Genomic DNA, 23,724 nt, shown 5'->3' with positions numbered 1-23,724 from the left:
AAGTCTATGTAAGTTAAAAGTAAAGGTGGAAAAAATTTACAAAGACACTGCTGAAAATTTTCATCTATGACGTAAAATACAGATATTCCAAAATATTGTTAGGAAGTTAATTTATAGAACACTGAACTCTTTGAAGTAAAATGATACACACGCCCACGATAATCCTTTTTTCGTTTGTTTTATTTGTAGCCAACTTTTATTTTTATGCCTAGAAAAATACATGGGGGTGCTTAGGACTAATGTGCTGGGCTATTTGCTACTTTAGTGATAGTAACATAATCCTGAACAAGCAAGCACAATTATTTTGTACTTTTTTGTTTTATTCAGCAATAAGACCACAATTTTTCATATTTAAGGTATTATGAAAAATTTGTCTGTTGAGTTTTAAAAGCTGAATACATATAGCGTTGGATCAAGGCACATACAAGACTGGCCAAAGGGCGTACAATGCACTTTGGTTTTTTGTTGGAAAAAATAATGGCAACAGAAAAGTGAAGTGGTTTTTAAACAAGTAATTGTTTACAATTCAGTTGGAAGCTAAAAAGAAACATCACATTACAGGTTCATTATTTAATTTTAAGAAAATTGTGACAGTAATGGGCAGTATTCTGATAATTATCAAGGTAAACCTAACAATTATGTACAGTGTCAAAGCATGTCATAAGTCAGATTTAAATTTGATATCTACTATTTTGTGTCTAATTCTCACCTATGTAGAGTAAAGTACTACTTTCTCTGAACTGTTGAGGGGAATTTCTTATGGTAATGCTAGCTTTTATGTGTATAAGGTTTTGCTTTGATTCCTTTCTGAACAAAATCATAAACATTATCAATAAGAGTTTGCTTCTTAAGAATCGAGGATGGTATAGGCAAACTGCAATTCTGCTATTTGTGTTCATCATAGGACATCATTTTAAATTTCCATGTTTTTCAAGGTACACACTTAAAAAGTTTGTTCCCTGACTTGGAAGTCCACTAACATTATTGATTTCATGAAGCCTCGGTTTTAACCAGACGTCACATTCCTTTTTTGCCAGTTAATATATTTAATTTAGAATATATGCTTACTTTTAGTAGGTCTATCTTGCTAAAAGCAAAAATGGATCTATGCAGCAAGTTTGATATTGCCCATTACTTCACATATTTTGATGTACTGAATACCACTGGGATAATAAAAATTTAATAATTAGAACATTATTTCAGCTACTTTTTGAATTTTAATTTTTGTCATCCAGCCAGTTCTTTATTTTTACATTTTATTAATACCAAAGTGAAAAATGGCCTGTGCTTATACTACAAGGATCTCATGTGAATGCAGTCCTGATTGTTCAACATAGCAAGAAAATTCACTTTCACAGTCAACAAGTCATCTTACTCAGTAGAACACAAAGTAAATGATTTAGAACTTCAATATTTGCAAGGAAAATACAGTACAAATTACTAAAAAATACTAAAATATAGAATTGTGTTCAGGCACCTCCACTACATCAATCGCAGCAGTAACCTGAAATTTGAAACTTTTAATAAAAAGTTCTTTAAATATAAATTATATGGCAAATGTACAGTACATTGCTTATTTAGTCTCCTTTTCCAGTGTTTTGCAGTAGAACGGGGTGCCTACTATCACCTCCCGGAGGTTGATAAAAACCAACGCAGTCCACGGAGAGTCCTGCAGCGTCATGAGTGTGAGTGGTCAGAGTCTGGAATCCCACTGTCCCTGTAGTCTCCGTAGCTCCGGTTACTACTGCTCTCGCTGTGATTGTTTTTATACAGACTCATCCCATTAGGAGGGAATATGGTGTGTATTACGAACTCCTCCTTGGAGATGGGCTCACCGCTGATGGGTAACATCTGGAAAGATGTCTCCCTGATCTCCAAGATGGAGTTGTCCTTCTTAGTTCCTGCCTCTGCATAGTCATCCTTTCTTCTCCTCCCTTTGCTGTAGGCACAGTTCCTGGAGAAAAGCGAGCCATGCCTATGGACGTACCAGCACACTAGAGCCAGCAGGGCGATGGTCACCAGGGCCACTGCCCCACCAATGATGGCAGCCAGTGGCCAAGTAGGGTTTTTGTAAGGTTCTTGCTCTTGCTCTCGATTCAGAGTGGTTGTGGGGTTATACATGTGCAGGGGCGCCGTTTGGGCCTCGATGCACACTGGACTTTCATCAAACAGGTAGAAGTTACTGGTTTCCATGGGAACCATGCAGATCCGATAGGGCGAGTCAGGCTCCAGGGCCGTGACCAGATACTCACTGCGGTCCCCTGTGACAATGGTCTCCGTTATAGATCCAAATGTTGAGCTGTGGCCCAACTTGAGCCAGCTGAGCCTTAACGCAGTCATAGGCAGGACAAGTTTCCACGCGATATGAATAGTGTCGGACGTAGCAGATTTGACAGTAATTATGACCATTTTCCTGGAGGGACTTTCTGTGGTTCGCTGGTTGTTCATCAACTGTGGATTCACTCGGTCGGGTGGCTTGGTCACTGCAGTTGGCCATTGTCCCTGGGCAGGATAGACTGTAGTGGGGGTGGCGGTTGTTGTCTGAATGGTGCTTATAGCAGTGCTGTCCTTGCAATCAAACAGTTCTGCATTGAGGTCCTTGATAGCCATTCCCCTAACTTTTTCTGGGGCCTGACACATGAGCCCACGCACATTGACCTTCACAGGTAGTGCCTGCAACCAGTCACGTACCCATTTCATCTTGCACCCACAATACCAAGGATTATTGCGAAGAATCAGCTGAGTTATATTGTCCAGATCATCAAAGACACCCTTGGGCAAACTGCTTAAGTTATTGTTGGACATATCAAGTCGGTACAGCTGCCTTAGTTCAGAGAAAGACTTGGGGGGAACCCGGTTGATGTGGTTCTCTTGGAGATGAAGTTTCCTTAGGTTTGTGCCAGGAAGGTTAATTGGTGCAGCAGTCAGGGAATTTCTTACCAGGGACAATTCCGTTAAGTTGACGAGGTTGAAGAAAACTTTGTCACTTAAACCGTGGTTGGTCAGCAGGTTTCCATCTAAGATTAAACGTTTTAGGCTCGTGAGCCCTTGAAGAGATGGGGATGAAATTGTGGAGATGCGGTTATCATCCAAGCGTAGCTCTTCTATTGTTCTGGGCAAACCCCAAGGGATGGTGCTGAGATGATTCCGAGACAGGAAAAGCAGCCGCAGAAAGTTACTGTCCCGGAAGGCTCCCTCCTCAATGCTTACAGCAGAGACAGAATTGTCATCTAAATGCAATTCTTCCAGATAAGGAATTTTCGAAAGTGAATCGTAAGTGATGGTCCGTATGTTATTTTCTTGCAAGTGTAGTTCTTTCACGTACTTGGGGAGGTTGGTAGGAAATTCATCTAAACTGTTGCGGTACAGGTATATTCTCTCAACTCTCACCAATTTTTTCAAGTCGGAGGGGATCCCAGCATTATTGATTTGGTTGTTCTGAAGGTAGAGTGTTGTAGCATCCTCAGGTATTCCCATTGGAATGGATGTCAGGAAGCGATCGTTGCAGTAAATGAAACCCGCATCACAGCGACACACAGATGGACAGGATTTAGCCATTGCTGATAGAGGAACCATCTGAAGGAACAGCCCAATTTCCGTTCCGATGAGGAAGATGCTCCAGGCTGGGCTGATCATGGTCAGCAGTGTTGAGGCCGTTTAGGGTAGCTCAAAGCCCTAAAGTGGAATGAGTGAAAAAAAAATAATCAGGCCAATATATTTAAACTAGTATTCAAAAATAAATGTGGAAATTAAAACAGCAATAATAATAATTTTTCATTATCTTTCTTGCATACTTAGAACTTTTATTTAGCTAATAATGAGAGCAATCATGTACTTTTTTTACCTTACAAGTTTTTGACATTCAGAATTTGATATTCTGAATATTTTTGACTTTGGATATTATATGTTAAAATTGTACTGAATATTACAAAGCCTTTTATCCTACTTGATGGGAATTTCATAACCACCCACTTATCAAACTTATAAAATTTATCATGTTTCTCAAAATATTTAATTGACATATTAAGAACATGACTTAATGTTTAATGACAGTATTATTGTTCACAATAACCAAAATTGTATCCAACTTTTATTTGGTCGATTGTAAAGTGTAGATTTACATATAATATTAATAAATTTATTTTTGAATAGTAATATACCTCATGAAAGATTCTTACTCGCACTAAATAGTTGTTTTGATTAGTAATATTATGTTTCTAGTGATTATCAAAATTAAGCATTATTAGATATATCTAGCAAGAAAATCAGTAGGGATCTCATTTACTTTAGTGGAGGAAATAGTGACATAATATATCTAGCTTATCAATGAGAAAATTTCAAGTCAAGGTACTTCACTCTGTTTATATTCTGTTATGTGTTTCATGTTATACTTTAATACCTAAATGCACATTTTTATATTCTAGTTAGCATTTTCACATTCATATTTTTCTTCTAATTTCATTCTAACATAGTATTCAGCTGTCCTCATGGCAGGAGAATTATAGAGTAATTTTATCTGTTGTGTAATATCCATTCTTTAATTTTAAATATTTAATTAGCCTTTCTAATTTCAGGCATGGAAACAAGAAACTTTAATATTTTTTCCTACCTTATTGAATGATGTGAGTAAATTTTGCATGAGTGAAAAATCCCATGCACATGTATTAGTTTATTTCTGGTGATGGGCTGGTAAGAGTCAACAAGTCTCGTTTAGTCCTTGGAAATGTTCTTCACTGGTTCTTCAAGTAATCCTGTGTTACACACACCTCCTGGTCAGGCTTGTTGCTGTCAGTGAACATTCCAGCTATGGTTCAGCATGGTGGGCAAGCTCATGCAAGAGGGCCAGAAACAATTCCTTTTTCTTTTACTATGTACAACTCATGGTTTCCTGTGTATTTGTTTTTTCTTTCTGATAGAGATTCAGTGTGAAAGTTCCTTTTGTATAGCTTAATTCCCTTAGTGAAAAATGCTCTTTTTGAAATTCTTATTGGCTCTTCTGTGCAATATGGTCAGAGATAGTGACTTCAGATTCTCCTGAAGAAAACCATTCTTCATGATGATAAGGCCTGTGCAAGCAATGGGTTTTCTGACAGTAGCCCCCCACCTTTATTCTTATGCAGGATTATCCAAGTATGAACTCTGTACAGTTGCTATATCCTGAGGTCTGATTACCTGCTATCAGATAGTTATTTCCAGCTTGGCTTTTTGCTGCTTTCTCAGAACTTCTGGTGTAGTCACACTATGCAAGATCAGGTATTTTCGTTTTTAAGGTGTCCAAAAAAAATCATTCAGATATTCTTCATGGAAATGAAAAGGAGACGGACTAAATTCCCTTTATATTTCTTTTCCTGAAAACATACTGGGTCTGACCATGTTCCTGTGAAAAATAAAAGGTTTGCGTGAGCTTACAGTGAAAGAATTTGACACACTAAAGACATATCTTAGAGATTCAACTTTAGTTCTTTCCTGAATACATCACTCATCATACTAGTTGATGGAACTGGATAAAATGACCTTTTAATTTTTAGTGCCCTTTGATTTTGATTTCTTTTTATATTTTTGATGTAAATTCAGTGGGAGCTGAAGTTGACATGATCACCAAATAGTTAAATTATTATTAGATTAAAAAAAAAGAAATTAACCTTGATGCAGGAGCCAGTATTCTCTTCTATGACTTTCACATTTAGGTTAGCCCAACTATTTGAAATCCCTTTATATCTGAGATAGAAAATAATGAAGTGTTTAAAAAGAAAACAAATGAATGTCAGAGATGTGCTACCATGTAGCAAGGAGTTTTCACCAAAATGCTGCAGCAGCTTTGGAAATATTTCTTAAAATATTCTTAAAATAACACATAATCTACAACTTAAAGAATTGGTCTGTTCTTAGAAGCATCATTTTACTGTCTGAAGGCCATGTTTGATCTTCCTGTAGGCCCATTTGCTGATGGGTGAGGAAGATGATGACAAGGCATTTTCCCCAAGTTTGAGTGGGAACATTATACTTTTCAATACATTTGTGTTTTTTATTGCTGAAAGAAGACTTAAGACCTGACCAAAGTCCAATGGTATTAATGGTAACTGTTTTGTCCATTATCTAATATGCATGAAGATTTTTTTTTCTTTTTAGTAGACAGTGGAAATGGTGGGGGGTAAAATTTGGATCTAATAACCCACTCAGATTTCTATAGACACAGGGAACGTTGGATAATTTTGACAGTGAAATTAAGGATTAAAGCAGAAGTGCCTTGCTTCTCCCAGTAATTACTGAGCACCCAACAAGGACAGCATCTGTTTCTGAATTCAAACACTACTAAAAGTGAATGTTAAACAAGGCCAAAATTTGTGTTTCTAAACTCTTTCAAAATTCAGTTTATTTTAATTTGACACTAGATACAACACTGACATAGATTGTATCAGTAGCAGGAAACTTTAAAACAGATATATGTATATATGTACATATATTTATTTGCTACGTAGCTATCTCCAAAGAAAAATGTCATTTTACAGATGGTTAAACTAGTTTTTTTGTAGATTGCAAAGTGTTGTGCCCACAGAGAGAAGTTTAAATGATTTATTGTTTTATGTGAGGTTTTGCAATGATGTCTTTAGAACTTTGCTCATTATTGTTAAATTTTAGTAGTATATTTTCTTGAAAAGTTGCTTATTCAGTATGTAAAAATGGAACACCCAGCAATTAAAATGATCAAAATAACTAAGTGTTCATTGTAAATGCTTTTTCCTAAAGTTGACAATGATTCACCATCATAAAATGTATTTACCTTTATGAATATACATGAAAAATGACTTTAAAAACATTACAAAAATAACAGGGGAGAGACAATGGTAATATGAATGGACATTAACAGTGGTCCTCAAACTATGGCCCGTGGGCCACATATTGTATTTGTATCTGTTTTGTTTCTTCAAAATAAGATATATGCAGAGTGCATAAGAATTCATTCATAAGTTTTGTTTTTACTATAGTCAGACCTTCCAGTGGTCTGAGGGACAGTGAACTGGACCCCTGTTTAAAAAGTTTGAGGACCCCTGCATGAGAAGTTGAATCTAATGCATAGATATTTCAAATGTTTGTTGATTCTATGTGTCATATCTATTCCAGAGTCTGTCCAAGGTGAGGAGGACAGTGATTACTGCAGATAAAATATCATCGTCTCTGAGTTTGTCTATGAACTATCTTCACCAAATTGAAATCTAAAACTGTCTTGATATTTATTTTAACAGAGAAATAAAGAAGATAATTTGATATAAATAGAGGGAGTTTAATGTGTTTATTTTTTCTATTTAAAATTTTTGAAAGGGCTTTTTCAGTTGCATTTGATATGCAAATTTGCACTAATATTAATACAATGGTGATGATTATGTGTGATTAGTAGGAGGCCTTAAATCTTATTACGATCTTGTAAAATATCATTCTCTTTTCCCAAAATCACATTAATACCAAAGATAAAAAAGACAAAACAACAATTTAAAGCAAGTTTCTTTGGAGAATAAAGCTTTTTGAAAATAAGATTCCTCCCAAATATTTTCTCCCTTAAGCTCTAGAGAGTGCATTAATATTTGGCTTTATATTTTATCACATTTTAGATCTTTTACTTCTTTTTTGTATTTGAAACTAGGGGCTGTTGTTTTTTTTTTATAGTTAAGATTATAATGATCTCTCCATTCAAATAAGAGATCCTGTCCCTTATTTAGACTTTGTCCTTTCTGAGTTAGTACTATATATTCATACACAGAGAGACATTATATGTGAATGTGAATGATGCAAAAGAAAAATGACTTTCACTAGGAAGGACGCCATGTCAAAGTTTCCACAGCATCAACTTCAGAGTTTTTATATCTGCGTGGACTTGAAAGTTGCTATTACTTCAAAACAAATAAGAATAAATCTTTTAGAACAAATATTGTTCAAAAGGTAACTTGGAGAAAACAACTGGATCTTTGGTTACTTAAAGAATGTCATAAAATTAATTTTCAATGGTATCACTTAAGTATCAAGTGTAAAAATAGAATAAAAAGAAAAAAAGGGCATGATTACGTCTTAAGTCACATTTCTATGGATGAACATTTTATTCATGAAAAATGTTTATAAAACGTATGATGTTTTCCCATAAATTTATAATATAATTGCCAAGTATGCAAAAAGTCTCCAAATCATTTCCATGATCTATTTATTTTCTTATCTAAGAAAGATAAGATGCTATCATTTTGAGATATTTAAATATATCTAATTTAAGTAGTATTAGAATAGAAAATTAATATTAAGTTAAATGTAAAACTAAAGCAATATGCATATGTACATTCTTCTTTACTGTCAGTAAATTTTGGGGGGTGGGTAGATATTTCTCACATTTTAATTATTTAAGAATGACTATGTAATATGTTTATAAGACTCATGTCTGAAATTATTTGTTAAAAATATCTTACATCAGTCCTTACTCATTTAAAAATATTCAGTCAAAAATCAATTTTGAGATTATTAAGACTCAATTATTTATCACGTATCAAATCATTATCACATAATGATTTGGTAATGCTGGTAACTTTTAAATATATTAGATCATAAAATAGGACAATCTAATTCAAGTAATTGCTTTATTTTGAATTATTTTGAGAAAAATGAAATATTTAATCTAATTTAGGCTATTTTGAGGTAATTGGAAAATATAGATATAGATATACCCATATATCTGTAGATATGCCATATAGATATGGGGGTCTATTATCTCTCTCTGCTCTCTCTCTCTCTCTCTATCTATCTATCTATCTATCTATCTATCTATCTATATATATATATATATATAAAATTGTTACCTAGACTATCAGGAAAGTAATTTATTTATGATGGTTTAAATTTCTAGAAAGCACAAAATGCTCTATGTAATCGATGCTAATTCTTTTGCAACAACAAATAGTAATTCATATAAACTACACATATAGTTAAAGTTAAAAAAAAACTGGAGTACATCACGTTAGTTGATAGTGACAGCAAAATGCTTTCTAAGCAGCCTGTCTGGTGGTTACATTTTCTACGATCATCAGATTTCAGGAAAGTTCCAATTCTTTTGTTTAATTCCAGGCAAGCAGAAGGACCTCTAACTCTCCTCTTGAGAGTCATGAAGTCTGAAGGGTTTGCTGAGAGGCAGAGCAGCAAGTGTACCTTTGCATACTTGTTTTTGTCTGGACTATTTTCTGGCCTAAAGGAGGTTTTATTTCATTTATGTAATCTAGGGGATACAACTTCCAAAGCAGAGGACTTGTTCTTTCTCCTTTAATGCTACTAGCTCCCCCTCCCCAACAGTTTATTATAAATGAATCTAATTCATGTATTTTTTTGTAGAATTAAATAGAGAACTTAAGATAAAAAGGCAAATTGGTATACTATTGTTCATCATAGGAAATTCTGCCTTTTTTATTATATTAAAGGCAGACTAAATGAATTACAGAAACAAGTCTTGTAAGGACGAATGAGTCAAGCACCAATTGAGATAGTGATAAAGGTAGAATATTAAAGTGTTTGATACAAAAGTCATGCTTTAAGTTTTCATTGACTTTTGAGCAATTGCAATAAAAACTATTTTAATTTTTAAACCACAATCACTTTTGCATTGCAAAGTTGAAATATATTCACTCTTGGCCTTTGTGCTTTGAATTGTACTTTGAATTTCTAATATTTAAATTCCCATACATTGGTTTGCGGATACATGGGTCTGCTGTTTGCCACACACTGTACTCCTTAGTGAGAACATTCGAAATTCAACGACGCCTTATTTTTTTTTCATGTCAAAGTATAGGGTATTATTGATTTAAACCAAATGAAGAGGAAGAAAACAATCAGCACATAAACTGATCAATCCACATCCCAGTGGCAGTTTAAAAATGGTGTTGAAGCAAATGTGGTCTGAGTTTTCTCTTTAGAGTTACCCTGATAACTTGTGCAAATGTAAAGAGAAAGAATTAAAGAACAAAAGCTGTCATTGTCTCATCAAATAAGAGCAATTTCTTCCTCCGGTGTCTTAAGCAGATTGATACCTGGAGAGAGGGTTTGATACATTCCTAACACTTGATCAGAGAACTAGGAAAGAGATTATGCATATGCAAAACAAATGCTACTTTAACTGTGGCTTAAATTATTTGTCATTGCTTTTTGCTTAAAATCTTGTTAGAGTTCTGTGTACAAGTAAAATCCTGAAACCTGCTTCTCTGTACTATATTAAAACGGCTTTCAAAACTGATTTTAGTGTGGATTAACTGAATTTAGTGATGTTGATCAGCATTTTGAGACTGGAAAAATGCCTTCTGAAAAGTGCATTCTGGTTTCTTAGGAGGAAGAAGTCTTTTTCAGGAGACATTTACAACCCATCTCTTGGTTGGAAATTGGTTTGTTGACTTACAATAAGTTTTTGAAATGGGGAAATATAAGAAGAAGTCAAGAAACAGCCCTTTTTTATGCTCTGAGGAGAAATATGCAGTTTTGAGATTTAATATCTCGGAGAGATTTATTGTAGTTTTTGCCCGCTGGGGGGTGGTACACTCTACCAGAACACGGATTTCAGAAGCCGCCAGGCAGAGGTTGGCTGCTGTGGGCTAGTTTTTCTCCGGTTTAATTACAACAAAGCCCCCTGTTGAGAACAGTGAAGGCCTCTGGGGCCAAAGGTGGAGGGGGCGCCTGTGGGCGGGAATGGGGGGAGGGGAAAAGGAGGGAAGAAATTACAGCCTTTCAAAATTTTCAGGAATCTGATTTCTCTCTTGGCCCTGTGGTCTTCACTTGACTTTCCACATTTATTTATAATGCTGTTAGAACTAGCTGGTGTGAACGGACTATTTAAGTGTATATGTGGGGTAATTCAGAAATTTGAAGTTAGCTTTGAATTACATGAATCACATTCTCAGTCTTTGTTATATAGCCCACCCACCTTAAAGGGGTTGGGGGAAAAGGGTAAAAGATCCACTGAAATGCCCTTTGAAACAAAATATTTTTAATCAGATTTAATTTAATATCTGAATGAGCACTGGTATATCAAAAACAAGCAGCCAGAAGAAAAATTCACATATCAGTCAAAAGCTTACTGGTTTTTATAAGGAGTGTTTTAAGTGGTGATTCAAAACCATTCAGGAGACAAGAGTATGGCCAAGAAAAATCCAGACAAATCTTACTGCAGTACATTTGCATATTTAAAAAACTGATAATTGTATTTATTATCCTGAGACCCTAAGGGTCTCTTGTGTCCCTAAGCAGGAGAATCTGTGCATAATTGGAGTTTCTCTTTGATTGAGTAATATAGTTGAGAGAAGAAGAAACTGGGATAAAGATAATTAATAGCTTGCTAACAAAGTCTGACAGCCACAAGATTTCAACCAAATTTATTTCACACCGCTTCATTTAGCTCTGAAAAAGTTTTGATAGAATTGGAAGCAAAAGAAAGATACCTTCTCTTTTGCTGCCACATTTAGTTAGGACATTTCTTACCGCTTTTCTCTTTATAAAAACTTTATTTCCTGCCTTATTATGTATTTCACAAATTAAGAAGTTGTTTAAGTAGGCAATTTTTAAACTAAATTTGATAGATTTAAAGGGGAATGGTGTAAGGAAATGAAAGCCCAATGAATAATTGGTGATTAGAAATACAGAAACATAATATTAATTATTAAATTATTTATTATGTTTATTCGTTTGCTAATATCTTTACTGATTCTTGGACATATGTTTGGGCAGGGTTACATTTAAAAATCAAATTCTTTTACAGAGAAGCATGTTTTATAACCTCGTGTTCTATTTTAGATTATTTTAATATATATATATATTTAAGTGTATGCATGTGTTGGGCACAGATATGTGTTTTTGTGAAGTAAGTGGCATATCTCTGGTTTAATCTTACAAATTAAAACCTGGTATAACAGGTTTGAACAATTGGGTATTAGTGGGCATATTGCTGCTTTGTAGTACTTATAAACCTCATTTTATTTCTTATTTCAGAAGAAATCAATATTATTTACCTGTTTCTCTGGGGCAGGCATAAATGATGCTCCCTAAACCCAGACATGTTTTTAATGTTTAGGATGTTTATGCTAGTGAGACTATTTGTGTGTAGTTAGGGATAAATGGAAGGGATTGCTACAGATTTCCCACAGGCTTTGTTTCTGGCTAATGAATTAATATATAAGTGCAATCTGAAATAGATAAATTTACAAAGGCAATTTGAAATAGCTAAATGTCACAAGCTTTAGGTAGTTTCATATTAGGCTCATATAAAAGCCTTTTTTACTTTTTAAAATTTAATTTATTAATTGACCATATTCAACCCCTCATTCCAGATGTTGAGAAAATATAGGCCTGTTGCACTCTTGCACTCTTTACCTCTCTGCGTCCATTTTGTTTCAGACCTCATTCACTAAATAATAATCAATAATAATAATAACAATAATAGCAAAGATGCATTTAACTTCTTTTGAAAGCTCTGTGTTAAAAGTACATTGTCATAAAAGATTTTTATAAGTTCCAAGTGATTGGAGACGCTACATATCCTACTTTCCGAGCACTTCTGTCCCCCCCCCCCTCCCGCCACACAGAAACTTGCAATATGTATATAGCAGCAGAGCTTCCAGGCAGAGCTTTGTTAATTTTTCTGAGTAGACTTGACCAATTACTATGCTAGTCACAGGCATTTGCCGGAGCAATGAATTTTTGCATTCCGTGGGAGAGGGAATATGGTCTGGAAACGCGACTGCCTCTCCTTGGGGTTGAATTTACTAGTTGAGATTTGCAAACCCCAATGCTGGAAGCACCCCGGTGTGGTAGGAGAGCTGCGCAGACTTTAAAATCAAGGTGTAGCTGTTTATTTTTTCAGAGGCATGGAAGACTCAGGAGTGGGCCGGCTGGATGAGAGCAAGATGTATGCTCCTCATGTCTTGCGTACTCAGGGGCTGAGAGATTATTGATTTCCTTTCCCAGTTGTAAAAACAGCAATCGGTGATGATACCACACCTAGAGTACATACTAAGTTAGCAAAAATCTTTCACTTTCCTCTCTGTGGGAAAAAAATATTCCACCTTTTATTTTTAATACGTAACATTTAACTTTCCATCCAACTTGCTGTTCGCTCTAGAGGCTCTTTTCAAATAGCAAATGCCCGAAACAGAAAAGAGCCATTGGGAATCATCATGAGCCCCGATTTTGAAAGAAAGAGTTTGAGGAAACTTCTTTCATTGGCTTCTCTAGTCAGATCTTGCCGTCCCGGTTTGCAGGCACAGGCATTGCTTACCCTGTCGATGAGCAAACGTTAGTGTCTGCATGGCTTGGTACCCAGGCAGTCCTTCCTAGAGAGTAGAACCCAAGCAAACTTTTCGGGGCGATCAAACGGGGGGCAAAATAGGAAAACACTTACCAAGCAGACGAGAAAAAAGCAATCCTATATACACTGCGGCTCCAGCTGTAATTCCACTGATTGTGAACTGGGGTCAGAACCCGCCCCCGCTGCCCAGAGCCACGTCCAGTCCACACAAAGCCGCCAGCAGCTGCAGGCTGAGTTGGTCCGGCTTCAGGTCACTGCTACACCAGAAGTGCGAGAGAGGGAGAACATTCCAGTCCCTGCGCAGAGCCCACCTCCAACTCTGAAGTTGAAGCCTCACCTCACAGTGGCTGGAGAAGGGGGTGATGTCATATGTGGGCAGGACTTGGTACAGTGAGGTAACTGAATAATCAGAGGAGAGAGAGAAAAAGAGACAGATGAACTTTGCAAACGCTAGAGGGAGTGAGAAGCCAAAGGAGGCTCTCAGCCTGCCAGAGCCAGAATGCCATTCAGTGTCCAGGCAGCACTTTGGAATCTCAGCGTTTTCTGAAGTTTATTAGAATCAGTTAGTGGTAACGGGCTTATTGAAAAAAGAAAAAAATCCAAGCATGCTAGAAGGATATTTATAAGATTACAATAGAAACATATGAGTTCTTGGGAGCCCGAGCAGTAGCGCAGCTGTAGGGGGCTTGCTTTGCACGCGGCTGACCCAGGACGGACCTGGGTTCAATCTCCGTCGTCTCACATGGTCCCCCAAGCCAGGAGCGATTTCTGAGCGCATAGCCAGGAGTAACCCCTGAGCGTCACCGGGTGTGGCCCAAAAAACAAACAAACATACATATGGGTTCTTTTTTTTTTTCCAGACACCTGTATTGAAAAGAAACGAACTAAAATCATATTGTATATTCGAATAATGTTATAATTATGAAGCCAGAAACCCCAGCTGTGGATATTTATTTGACAAATACATAGAAAGCCATTTCAAGGGGGCCAGAGAGATACAGCGGCGTTTGCCTTGGAAGCAACCGACCCAGAACCTAAGGTGGTTGGTTCGAATCCTGACGTCCCATATGATCTCGTGCCTGCCAGGAGCTATTTCTGAGCAGGTAGCCAGGAGTAACATCTGAGCACCTTTAAACTGTGGTGTGAAGGGAGGAACTTAGGCAGAGAAATCATTATAATTAAATGTTTAATAGCATGGATTTCAGAGTCTAGTCTCCTTAGACTCTGCAATAGACAAATTCATTAATTTTCTTGAATTCATTAATTTAGTGCCTATCTTTCTAGTATATACCAATAAATAAAAGATGTCATTGTTAAAATGAGGGTATCCAAGAATTTGGATAAAGAAACACTAAGATCAAGGGAGATGGGTGAGAGCCCAGGAAGAACTTTTGTTTGTTTGTTTGTTTTTGGGCCACACCCAGCGGTGCTCAGGGGTTAATCCTGGCTGTCTGCTCAGAAATAGCTCCTGGCAGGCACGGGGGACCATAAGGGACACCGGGATTCGAACCAACCACCTTTGGTCCTGGATCGGCTGCTTGCAAGGCAAACACCGCCCAGGAAGAACTTTTTAAAATTTTCCAGAAAAAGCAAAGGACAGAAGTAGAGCACTTACCTTATATGCAGCTGACTCAGGTTCCATTCTCAACATGACAAATAATCCCCTGAGCACTATTAGGAGTAATTTCTGAGTACAAATCTAGGTGCATCACTGAGCATTACTAAATGTTACCCAAAAACCAAAGTTATAATAAAATCACATTTTATGATTTCATATTGAAATGGAGAAATTACCAGAAAATCGAAATTGCTGAGGAAATATGAGAGCAAATGAGTCGGTGTTCTTGGTGTTTTCATTGTTGGACTTAGACCTTAGTTAAGTTATTGTAGACATTTTTCTTTGTGGTTTTGTATTTTATTTTAAAAGCGAGGCTGTGAAAACAAAAATATGAGGAAATGCATATTGGAAGCACTGACTTGAAAAAGTACTCCAATAGCATATTCCAGGGTTTTTGTTTGTTTGTTTTGGGGCCACACATGGTGATGCTCAGGGGTTACTCCTGGTTATACGCTCAAAAATTGCCCCTTGCTTGGGGGACCATATGGGACACTGAGGAGATCGAACCTCTGTCTGTCCTAGGTTAATGTGTGCAAGGCAAATGCCTTACCACCTGCATCACTGCTCCAGCCTCCACATATTCCAATTTTAAAAATGTGACTCTCATAATGGGTCATATCAGAGGACTTTTTTTTTCCTGTTTCTGTGATAATATATGAGATCTATGATAAAGAACAGGAAAGAGTAGAGAAGGAGAGGGGAATAAAAAACCATCTTTGAGTTCAAAAAAAACTATTGTACATAGATTTTCAAATACATGTCTTTCAATTCATTTTGGAAGTTTCCTGCTTGAGGTATTACATATGTTCATTCATTTATGATATACAACCTTTATTGAAGATCCCCCCAAAAAGCAGGTAGGATGGTTATCTAATCTCTACAGCACTTTCAACCATAATGTTTGAGATTGAATCATTGAATGTATTAAAGTTCTTTGTGTCTTCAGAAGAACTATTAATGATTTTTTGTCACTATTTGTCACAAGAATAACAATGTTGTGTTTAAACCAGTACAGACTTTTGATATTTTAAGTGCCTTAGGCTGTTATCATTTGAGAATATTTTTGATAGCTAGTGATTCAGAGTCAAAGCCTTATGGTCTGTTCATATAACTGAGAAATTTATGTATATAGCCTGGCTTAAGGTAAATTTTGATACAGTGACTTTTTGTTTTGTTTTTGTTTTTTGGGCCACATTAAGTGATGCTCAGGGGATACTCCTGGCTATGCACTCAGAAATCGCTCCTGACTTAGGGGACCATATGGGATGCAATGGGATCAAACTGCGATCTGTCCTAGGCCAGCCTAGTGCAAGGCAAATGCCCTACTGCTGTGCCACCTCTCCAGCCCCGACATCAGCACATTTTTGCAGGGAAAGGCCTTGAGTTTAATCCTTTAGTAATGCCAGGAGCAATCCCTGAGCACAGAGTTGCGGTTAGCCTTCTGAGTACCTCCAGGGGCAGTCCTCAAACTTATTTAACAGTGACTCTTTGTGTTTTCCTTTTTTAGTGCTGGTAGTTTTCTTAGTATTGTGGACTTAACCATGCATTGTGTACTTTTGACAGTTTTAGTCATTCTTCGTAGGCAGTAATAGTTTCATATGTGACATTCTCATGTTGTATTTATTACCCAAGTAACATTTTCCAGGACCTTGTGATGATCTACTTATTTTACTTGGGTCAATTTGATCACATGCAGTGGCGATATATAAATATATATATATATATATATATATATATATGAATATATATATATGATATGGGCCCCCTATAAGAATTATAATTATAATTCAAGCATGTAGATGAAGATGAATGAGAGGGTAAAACACAAAGCAAAATTGAGCATTGTTAGTTTGAGAATCAGGAAATGGGTGCTGAAGATTAATTCATATCCAGAAGATCTGGCATGCTGAAACTTGGACATGTTTTATAAATTTATAAACTCGAAGCTGCTCTTTTTCTTTTCTTTCATTTTTTAAATATAATTTTGATTTTGATCATAGTGGCTTACATATTGTTGACAATAATATTTTAGGTACATATTTACATAAAATCAGGGGGGATTCCCATCACCAAATTGTCCTCCCTACACCTTCGTTTTTGTCCTACCTCCCATTTCCTCTTCCCTCACCCCCAGGGCGGCTAGAATATGTGGTCCCCTCTGTATCTAACCTACTACTTAGTAGTCTTGCACCTGTTTGGTCTTGATGCCTCCCTTATTTCCCCCTCTAACTGGAGGCAGGACTAGCTAGTTCAAGTTGTGTGGTTTTGCCTGAAAAAGAGAAAAGTAATAAACTGGGGTAAGAGTCTAATACACCGAAAATGGGTGGAATCCTTCTAGAGGCTCTCATCATCGATTTGGGAGATGAAGGAGAAAAAGAAGGTGAAACACTCCACCAGTACCAAAAGAAGTGTCAAATATCCAGTGAGGACTCCAGCTATATTGATAAGCACCACAAAAAAACAAACAAAAAACAAAACAAACAAACAAAAACAAACAAAAAACACGCCATGGTCTTGAAATAAGAAACATGGCATAGCACATAACAAAAGAAAAGAAAGGAAGAGAAAAAAATAAATATAACTGGGGACAACAATTTCAATAATCACACCCAAACAGAGAAATCGACCAAAATAGATAGGTAAATAAAAATAATAATAATAATAATAAATGAAGGTAAAAAAAAATATATGTATATATATACATATATATATATATATATATATATATATATAAATAACCCTAGTTTTGTGCTTTTTGTATTTTTGTTTTTTCCCTCCTGCCCTGGCACAGTAAATATTGGGGTCATTCGAAAAGGAATTCACTTGGCCTAAGAAATATGGGGTTTCTCCGTCCTTGGAGTATACTGTCATGGGATCAACTCTAGACTTTGTTCAGGATCATTTACTCTCCCGGTGGTGTTTTTGTGGTGTGTGGAAGACTTCTGCTCTGTCCAGGGTGATATGATCAGAGCTCTGTGTTTAGAGGTCTCAGTATCTGCACAGATCCTGAGGTGGGACTTATGATGAAGTCAGTCTTTGTGGTTCTAGAGGTTCTGTTCCCTCAGTGTCATTTTAATCCATCTTCTGTGGTTGGAGATCTTGGTCTTTGCACTGAACCTAGGATGGCACCTAGGATAGCATCTTTCTTTGTGCTTCCAGAAGCCCCAATCCGTTACAATTGTCTCTGCCGGACCTTTGGGACTGGGGATCATGATTATTGTGCAGGTCATAGTTCAAACCCTAAACTAGGGCTTTATTATTGGTCCCAAGATGTATACAGTCTGGTCGTGGTTCTAGCAGCCAGTCATCTGTAAATCGCGATTTTGGCTTTTGGACCTACCAAAGGGTGCCAAGTCTTCTGGTTTTGTCTTGTCGTTAGCTGGTAAGGTAGGCTAATCAAGTTGTTCACATTTTCCTCGTTGTCAGGATATCATGTTAGAGCTGGCCCTTGTTGTTGACCCGGCAGTATTAAGGCTGTCCCGGATGGAATTTGTTTCCTGCAGCTGTTGTGAAGAACTGTGCCGTTTCTATGTCTGGGATCCAGGGTTCAAGGCTGGATGAATGGTATCTAATCACCCGAGGTCTAAGTTGATTCCACATGACATATTTTCAAGGTAGGAGATATCCCTGTATTGTAAACAACTATGAGTTCCTATCTCTAGTAGATAAGAGCTCTTTTTTTTATATGTAAGATTTCCCCTTTATTTAGTGTGCCTTTGCAGGGAGAAATGGTGCTACATTATCTTGTCGGTGCATTTGGGGGTGGACAGAGGGGATAACAGAAACAGGTCACATACCCAAAAATGATAAATAAAAAAAAAAAGAAAGAAAGAAACCTACAGAAAAAAAAAAAGGGAAGAAAAATGTATGTGCTCACAAATGTATGTGTAGGACAGATATTTAAAAAAATAAATAAATAAATTAAAAAAAAAGAAATAAAATGAGTTAGCGAAGTTTTTAAAGGACCAAAGTGGTGCAAAAGACTACCTTACATTTGGGGGAAAGCAGGTAAAGAGGTGGTGTATTACAGGTCTTATGCCTATGTGGGAAGTACAGTTTTTCCCATTGTCTTTTGGGTTTTTCTTGTGGTGTGTGGGTTCCCAGGCATCTTTCTATCACACCCCCTGACCTTCTTCAGATTGGTAAAAATTTGCGGCAGGGAGGTCTTGGAAGAGTTCTTGCATTGGGGATATTTTTGGACCTAGGTCCGGTTTCAAGAAACAGTCCACGTTAGGGGGAGTTGGTAGGGAGGGCCTCGAAGCATGAGTCCACAGGGGAGTTGGCTGTCTTTTCTTGCAGGAGACGAGGTGTGGGTTTGACTGGGTGTCCCCTCGCCTGGGTGCTGGGTACTGGTTCGTTGGGTAGGAGGTCGATCTTGATGCCTAATAGATTATGGACTGAGGGTGAAGAGTTTTAATATGGTGGGAGATCTGGATGGGATTGAGGGGTGAAGGGATAGTTGGATTTCCGGAGGGGAGAAAGGGGAAGGTATATGGGAGAGGTATGAAGGGAGAGAAAAGAGAAAATACCTTAGAAAGAAAGGGAGAAGAGAAAGGGAAAAAAGTAAAGAGAAGAATAGAAAAGATAAAAATGAAAAAAAAAAAAAAGAAAGTAGTGAGAAGAGAGGAGAGAATAGCAAGGGAATGCTGGTTTGGTTGAATGTGTTCGATAATACCATACCTAGCTTGCACTACGAGATGGCCACGAGAAAACTCTTTAACATATACTTTATCTCAAGGTTATACCTTCTTTTAGGAATTAAAGTACATGACCAGTCAGACCACCTAACTGCGACGTACAGACTTAAACTACAGGCTTTTCTTTCATTTTTAAAACCAGATTTTTATGTGTAAATTGCCAAAACATCTTTAAAAGATTTTCTGGTGGGGCCTGACTGTGAAAAATTGTGAGTGCTGCTTGTGTTTGTCTCCTGAAACTCTTGGGAGTGGGCCGAAAAGAGGCTCCAGAAGAGCACGGCTGCCCCGCTTTGCTACAGGGCCCTGCGCTCTTTCTAAGGAAAGAACACCATTGCAACAAGAAGAAAAAATCACACTAAGAACTGTGCTGGATCACTGAAGCCTAGCATTTCTCTCCAGACTGTCTTCTCTGCTGCATGCTCAGGCCTAAGATTTGATCCTGTGAGAGGCTTCATCCACGGAGGACTCCCTTCCCTTGGAGGCAAGTTGACCCACCCAGAAAGGGTGGAGCCAGAAAAGTGTGGCTGCATACATCATTTAGCCAATGAATACCACCACAACATGTAGAAAAACCTACAATACTATTTACCATAACAAGACTCTGGAAATAACCAAGATGCCCTTCAACAGATGAATGGCTAAAGAAACTGTGGTACATATACACAATAGAATATTATGCAGCCATCAGGAGAGATGAAGTCATGAAATTTTCCTATACATGGATGTACATGGAATTTATTATGCTGAGTGAAATAAGAGAGAGAGAGAGAGAGAGAGAGAGAGAGAGAGAGAGAGAGAGAGACGCAGAATGGTCTCACTTATCTATGGATTTTAAGAAAAATGAAAGACATTCTTGCAATAATAACTTTCAGACACAAAAGAGAAAAGAGCTGGAAGTTACAGCTCACCTCATGAAGCTCACCACAAAGAGTGATGAGTTTAGTTAGAGAAATAACTACGTTTTGAACTATCCTAATAAAGAGATTGTATGAGGGAAATAGAAAGCCTGTCTAGAGTACAGGCGGGGGTTGGGTGGGGAGGAGGGAGATTTGGGACATTGGTGATGGGAATGTTGCACTGGTGATGGGTGGTGTTCTTTACATGACTGAAACCCAAACCCAATCATGTATGTAATAAAGTTGTTTAAAGAAAAAAGATTTTCTATTTGTAGACCCTCTCAAATCTAGTGTATTTTTTTTTTCTGTCAACAGGTAGTGATGCATGTCAGGGCACATCAGTCCTCCTATCTAAATATGCTCCTATGGGATGTTAATAAAATATATATAGAGAGTGCACATTCAGCTATCTGTAATTCTGTGAAGTCAGGCCAGATGCTTAATGCACTAGATAGAAACTGTAGCACATCTTTCTGAACAATTCCAAAGGGTATTGGAGAAATAATTAAATTTCAGTGGGTCACAGATGCCTTAGAATACTAAAAGGCTTTAAAAATGCAATATTAAACTGTTCCTCCATTCTGATATTTGCCTTGTATTAGTTAACACTTGAAATGTGCCTAAAAGCAATCACATATCCTTTTAACTATATTTCCAAAACATACTGCACTGGAGTGAGATCTGTCATTACAAGACTTGAAACAGAAATCAAAGCAAAATCAGAGTGGTTATTTCCCTGCCTGAGTTCCTGTTCACCCACACTCCACTATATCCTTCTTTTATGTAACCCCCTAATTGTTAGATTATAACAATTCAGGGATTGGAATAAAGGTAATTTATTTTAAAAATGGAGTAAAAATGCTTGGGTTCTCTAGAAAGAAAAAGGAAAAATAATGCCTCAGAAGAGGTAAGGACCTTAAAAAAATGTGGTAGGTTGAAGCAGTTGGCTATGCCAAAAAGGGATTATCTCTACATTCTTCCTTCTCTTCAGAACTATCTTGTATGGCTAAGCAAAATATGCATAATAAACCTCCAGCAGTGGCAGCATGTGATATAAACCCTTTCCACTTTTTAATAGCCTATCATCCTTTTCTATTTGCTGAAAGGCAAAAAATATAAAAGCGGGGCCAGAGTGATAGCACTAGTATGGAGGGTACTTGCCTTGCATGTGGCACTCCCTTGTTCAATCTCCCATGCCACAAATGGTCCTCTGAGTCTTAGAGAAAGTGATTCCTGAATTCAGATCTAGCAGTACACCCTGTTCAACTCCATTTAGTACTCACCCACAAAAATGTAAAAACTAAAAATGCAAAAAGAGAATTTAAATATAGACTTTGGAGAAGTCAATGCAGTCTTCTTCTGACTTTGTGTGAGGCCTTGGGGAAAGAATTGCAGCTCTTCAAGGCTCAGATTTTCTCTTTTATGAAGGTGGGTATGTGCAATATACCTCAGATTTATATTCTGGACTTCAAATAAGGTGGTATAAAGGTTCATTTCTCAGTCTGAGAAGGGCACACACACACACACACAGAAAGGACTAAAACCTGTTGATATTTGTTTATTTTCTCAGTGATGAGGTAGAGAAGAGCAGTTCAAAGGGCATAATCAACTAACATGTTGAGCTGTGTATTATAACAGTTTTATCTCTGATAATGAATATGAGAATGATCTTGCCTATTGTTTTATATGCTCAAGCCTTGAGACAGCTAAGACTAGATCTACTTATCCTTGGCAATAATGCAAATACAACATAACTTTGAAAGAATCACTATGTTAATAAGAGCATATCCATAGAAGTCTGATTATTGAGATGTATATTTAATTAAAAAACAAATAGTTTGGGGCCGGAGAGATAGCATGGAGGTAAGGCGTTTGCCTTTCATGCAGAAGGTCATCGGTTCGAATCCCGGCGTCCCATATGGTCTCCCGTGCCTGCCAGGAGCAATTTCTGAGCATGGAGCCAGGAATAACCCCTGAGCACTGCCGGGTGTGACCCAAAAACCACACACAAAAAAAAAAAAACAAAAACAAAAACAAAAAAAAAACAAATAGTTTGTCAGGGAAGCCATGTGGCTCTCTTTAAATATCTAGTCTTTTATATCACAACCAAATCTGTCATTCTTTACAATTTTATTGTTGCACTATTTCTGAAGTATTTATTGGTGCTATTTTAGAAACAAATAGACTTTCAAAGGAATATTTCCTGAAATTGTCAATTTTTTATTATTTCTGGAAACTAGCTCTGTAGTTAAACTTCTGTTAGAAATGATATTTCTTTGGGATTACTATTTTCCTACAAACTAGAACCCTTAAATAAATAAACCTGTTTGATGTTAAAATAAAATGTATAAAATAGAATCAAATATTGTTTTAAGGTAAAGCTGCTTATAAGTGATTTTGTAAATTGCCTTATTCACTTTCTAGTAGAAACAGATTTATTATATTAGTATTTGTTTCTTGGGAGTTGTTTTCTACCAGTTATTTGGTCGAAATTCATTATTTGTAGGATTTTTCAGGAGAAAAATACTATCAATCAATTATATTTGATTTTAATCAAATGATTTATACTAGCATTTTTTCAAATATAAACAAGACAGAATTTAAAGCAAATTTACAAATAGGAAATTTTCTGTAGGATAGGTCTCTATTTAAATTTTCTTATAGTGATTCATAACAATAGGTTGCATATAAATAAGACTGTTTATAGTCTGCCCAATTCCTTTAATGTATTAAGTAACCCTGAATTTGAGGGAGTTTAAACATATTTTATGGTCCAAGACAAATAGCCAATGGAGCATGGTTACTCCAATTTGTGGCTACACGCTCCTTCTAATCAAGGAATGCCAGCATGATAATTAGAAAATATCACACTACAATGGTGACAATGGGAAAACAACACAAGCCACCACCATGCTTTGAGGACAAAGATGGTAGCTCCTATGACCTGTAAAGAAGCAACTACCATTTAGCCTCTCAGATAAGGATTTGAAAGATGAAATATGGAGGATGTTCATAAAACTCAAAGAAAGCATAGAACAAACTGAACATGTCACAAATAAGAATCAAGAGGATCTGAGAGTAGAAATAAGAAATTTTCAACTGAAATGACATGGCTGAAAAAACTTGGTAGGCAAAATGAAAACCTCACTGGAAAGCCTCACCAACAGAGTAACAATGGCTGAAGAAAGAATCAGTAAGCTG

At 36.8% G+C, this 23,724-nt stretch overlaps 2 protein-coding genes across 2 annotated transcripts in view; one reads left to right on the top strand and one right to left on the bottom strand.

Annotated features, from left to right (window-relative positions):
- Positions 1 to 23,724, top strand: part of MACROD2 (mono-ADP ribosylhydrolase 2) — a 2,173,194-nt gene that overhangs the window by 249,271 nt on the left and 1,900,199 nt on the right. The window lies entirely within an intron of this gene.
- Positions 163 to 4,899, bottom strand: FLRT3 (fibronectin leucine rich transmembrane protein 3). The gene is made up of 2 exons (XM_049774333.1): positions 4,610 to 4,899; positions 163 to 3,675 (listed from the first exon to the last, which is right to left on the bottom strand). The coding sequence occupies exon 2, from the start codon at positions 3,634 to 3,636 to the stop codon at positions 1,678 to 1,680; it is 1,959 nt and encodes a 652-aa protein (XP_049630290.1). The 5' UTR covers positions 3,637 to 3,675; positions 4,610 to 4,899; the 3' UTR covers positions 163 to 1,677.

The sequence above is a fragment of the Suncus etruscus genome, chromosome 6 (assembly GCF_024139225.1).
Source record: "Suncus etruscus isolate mSunEtr1 chromosome 6, mSunEtr1.pri.cur, whole genome shotgun sequence".
Taxonomy (NCBI): Eukaryota; Metazoa; Chordata; class Mammalia; order Eulipotyphla; family Soricidae; genus Suncus; species Suncus etruscus.
The sequence above is the reverse complement of the archived record's forward strand: the minus strand, read 5'-3'. Positions and strand labels throughout refer to the sequence as shown.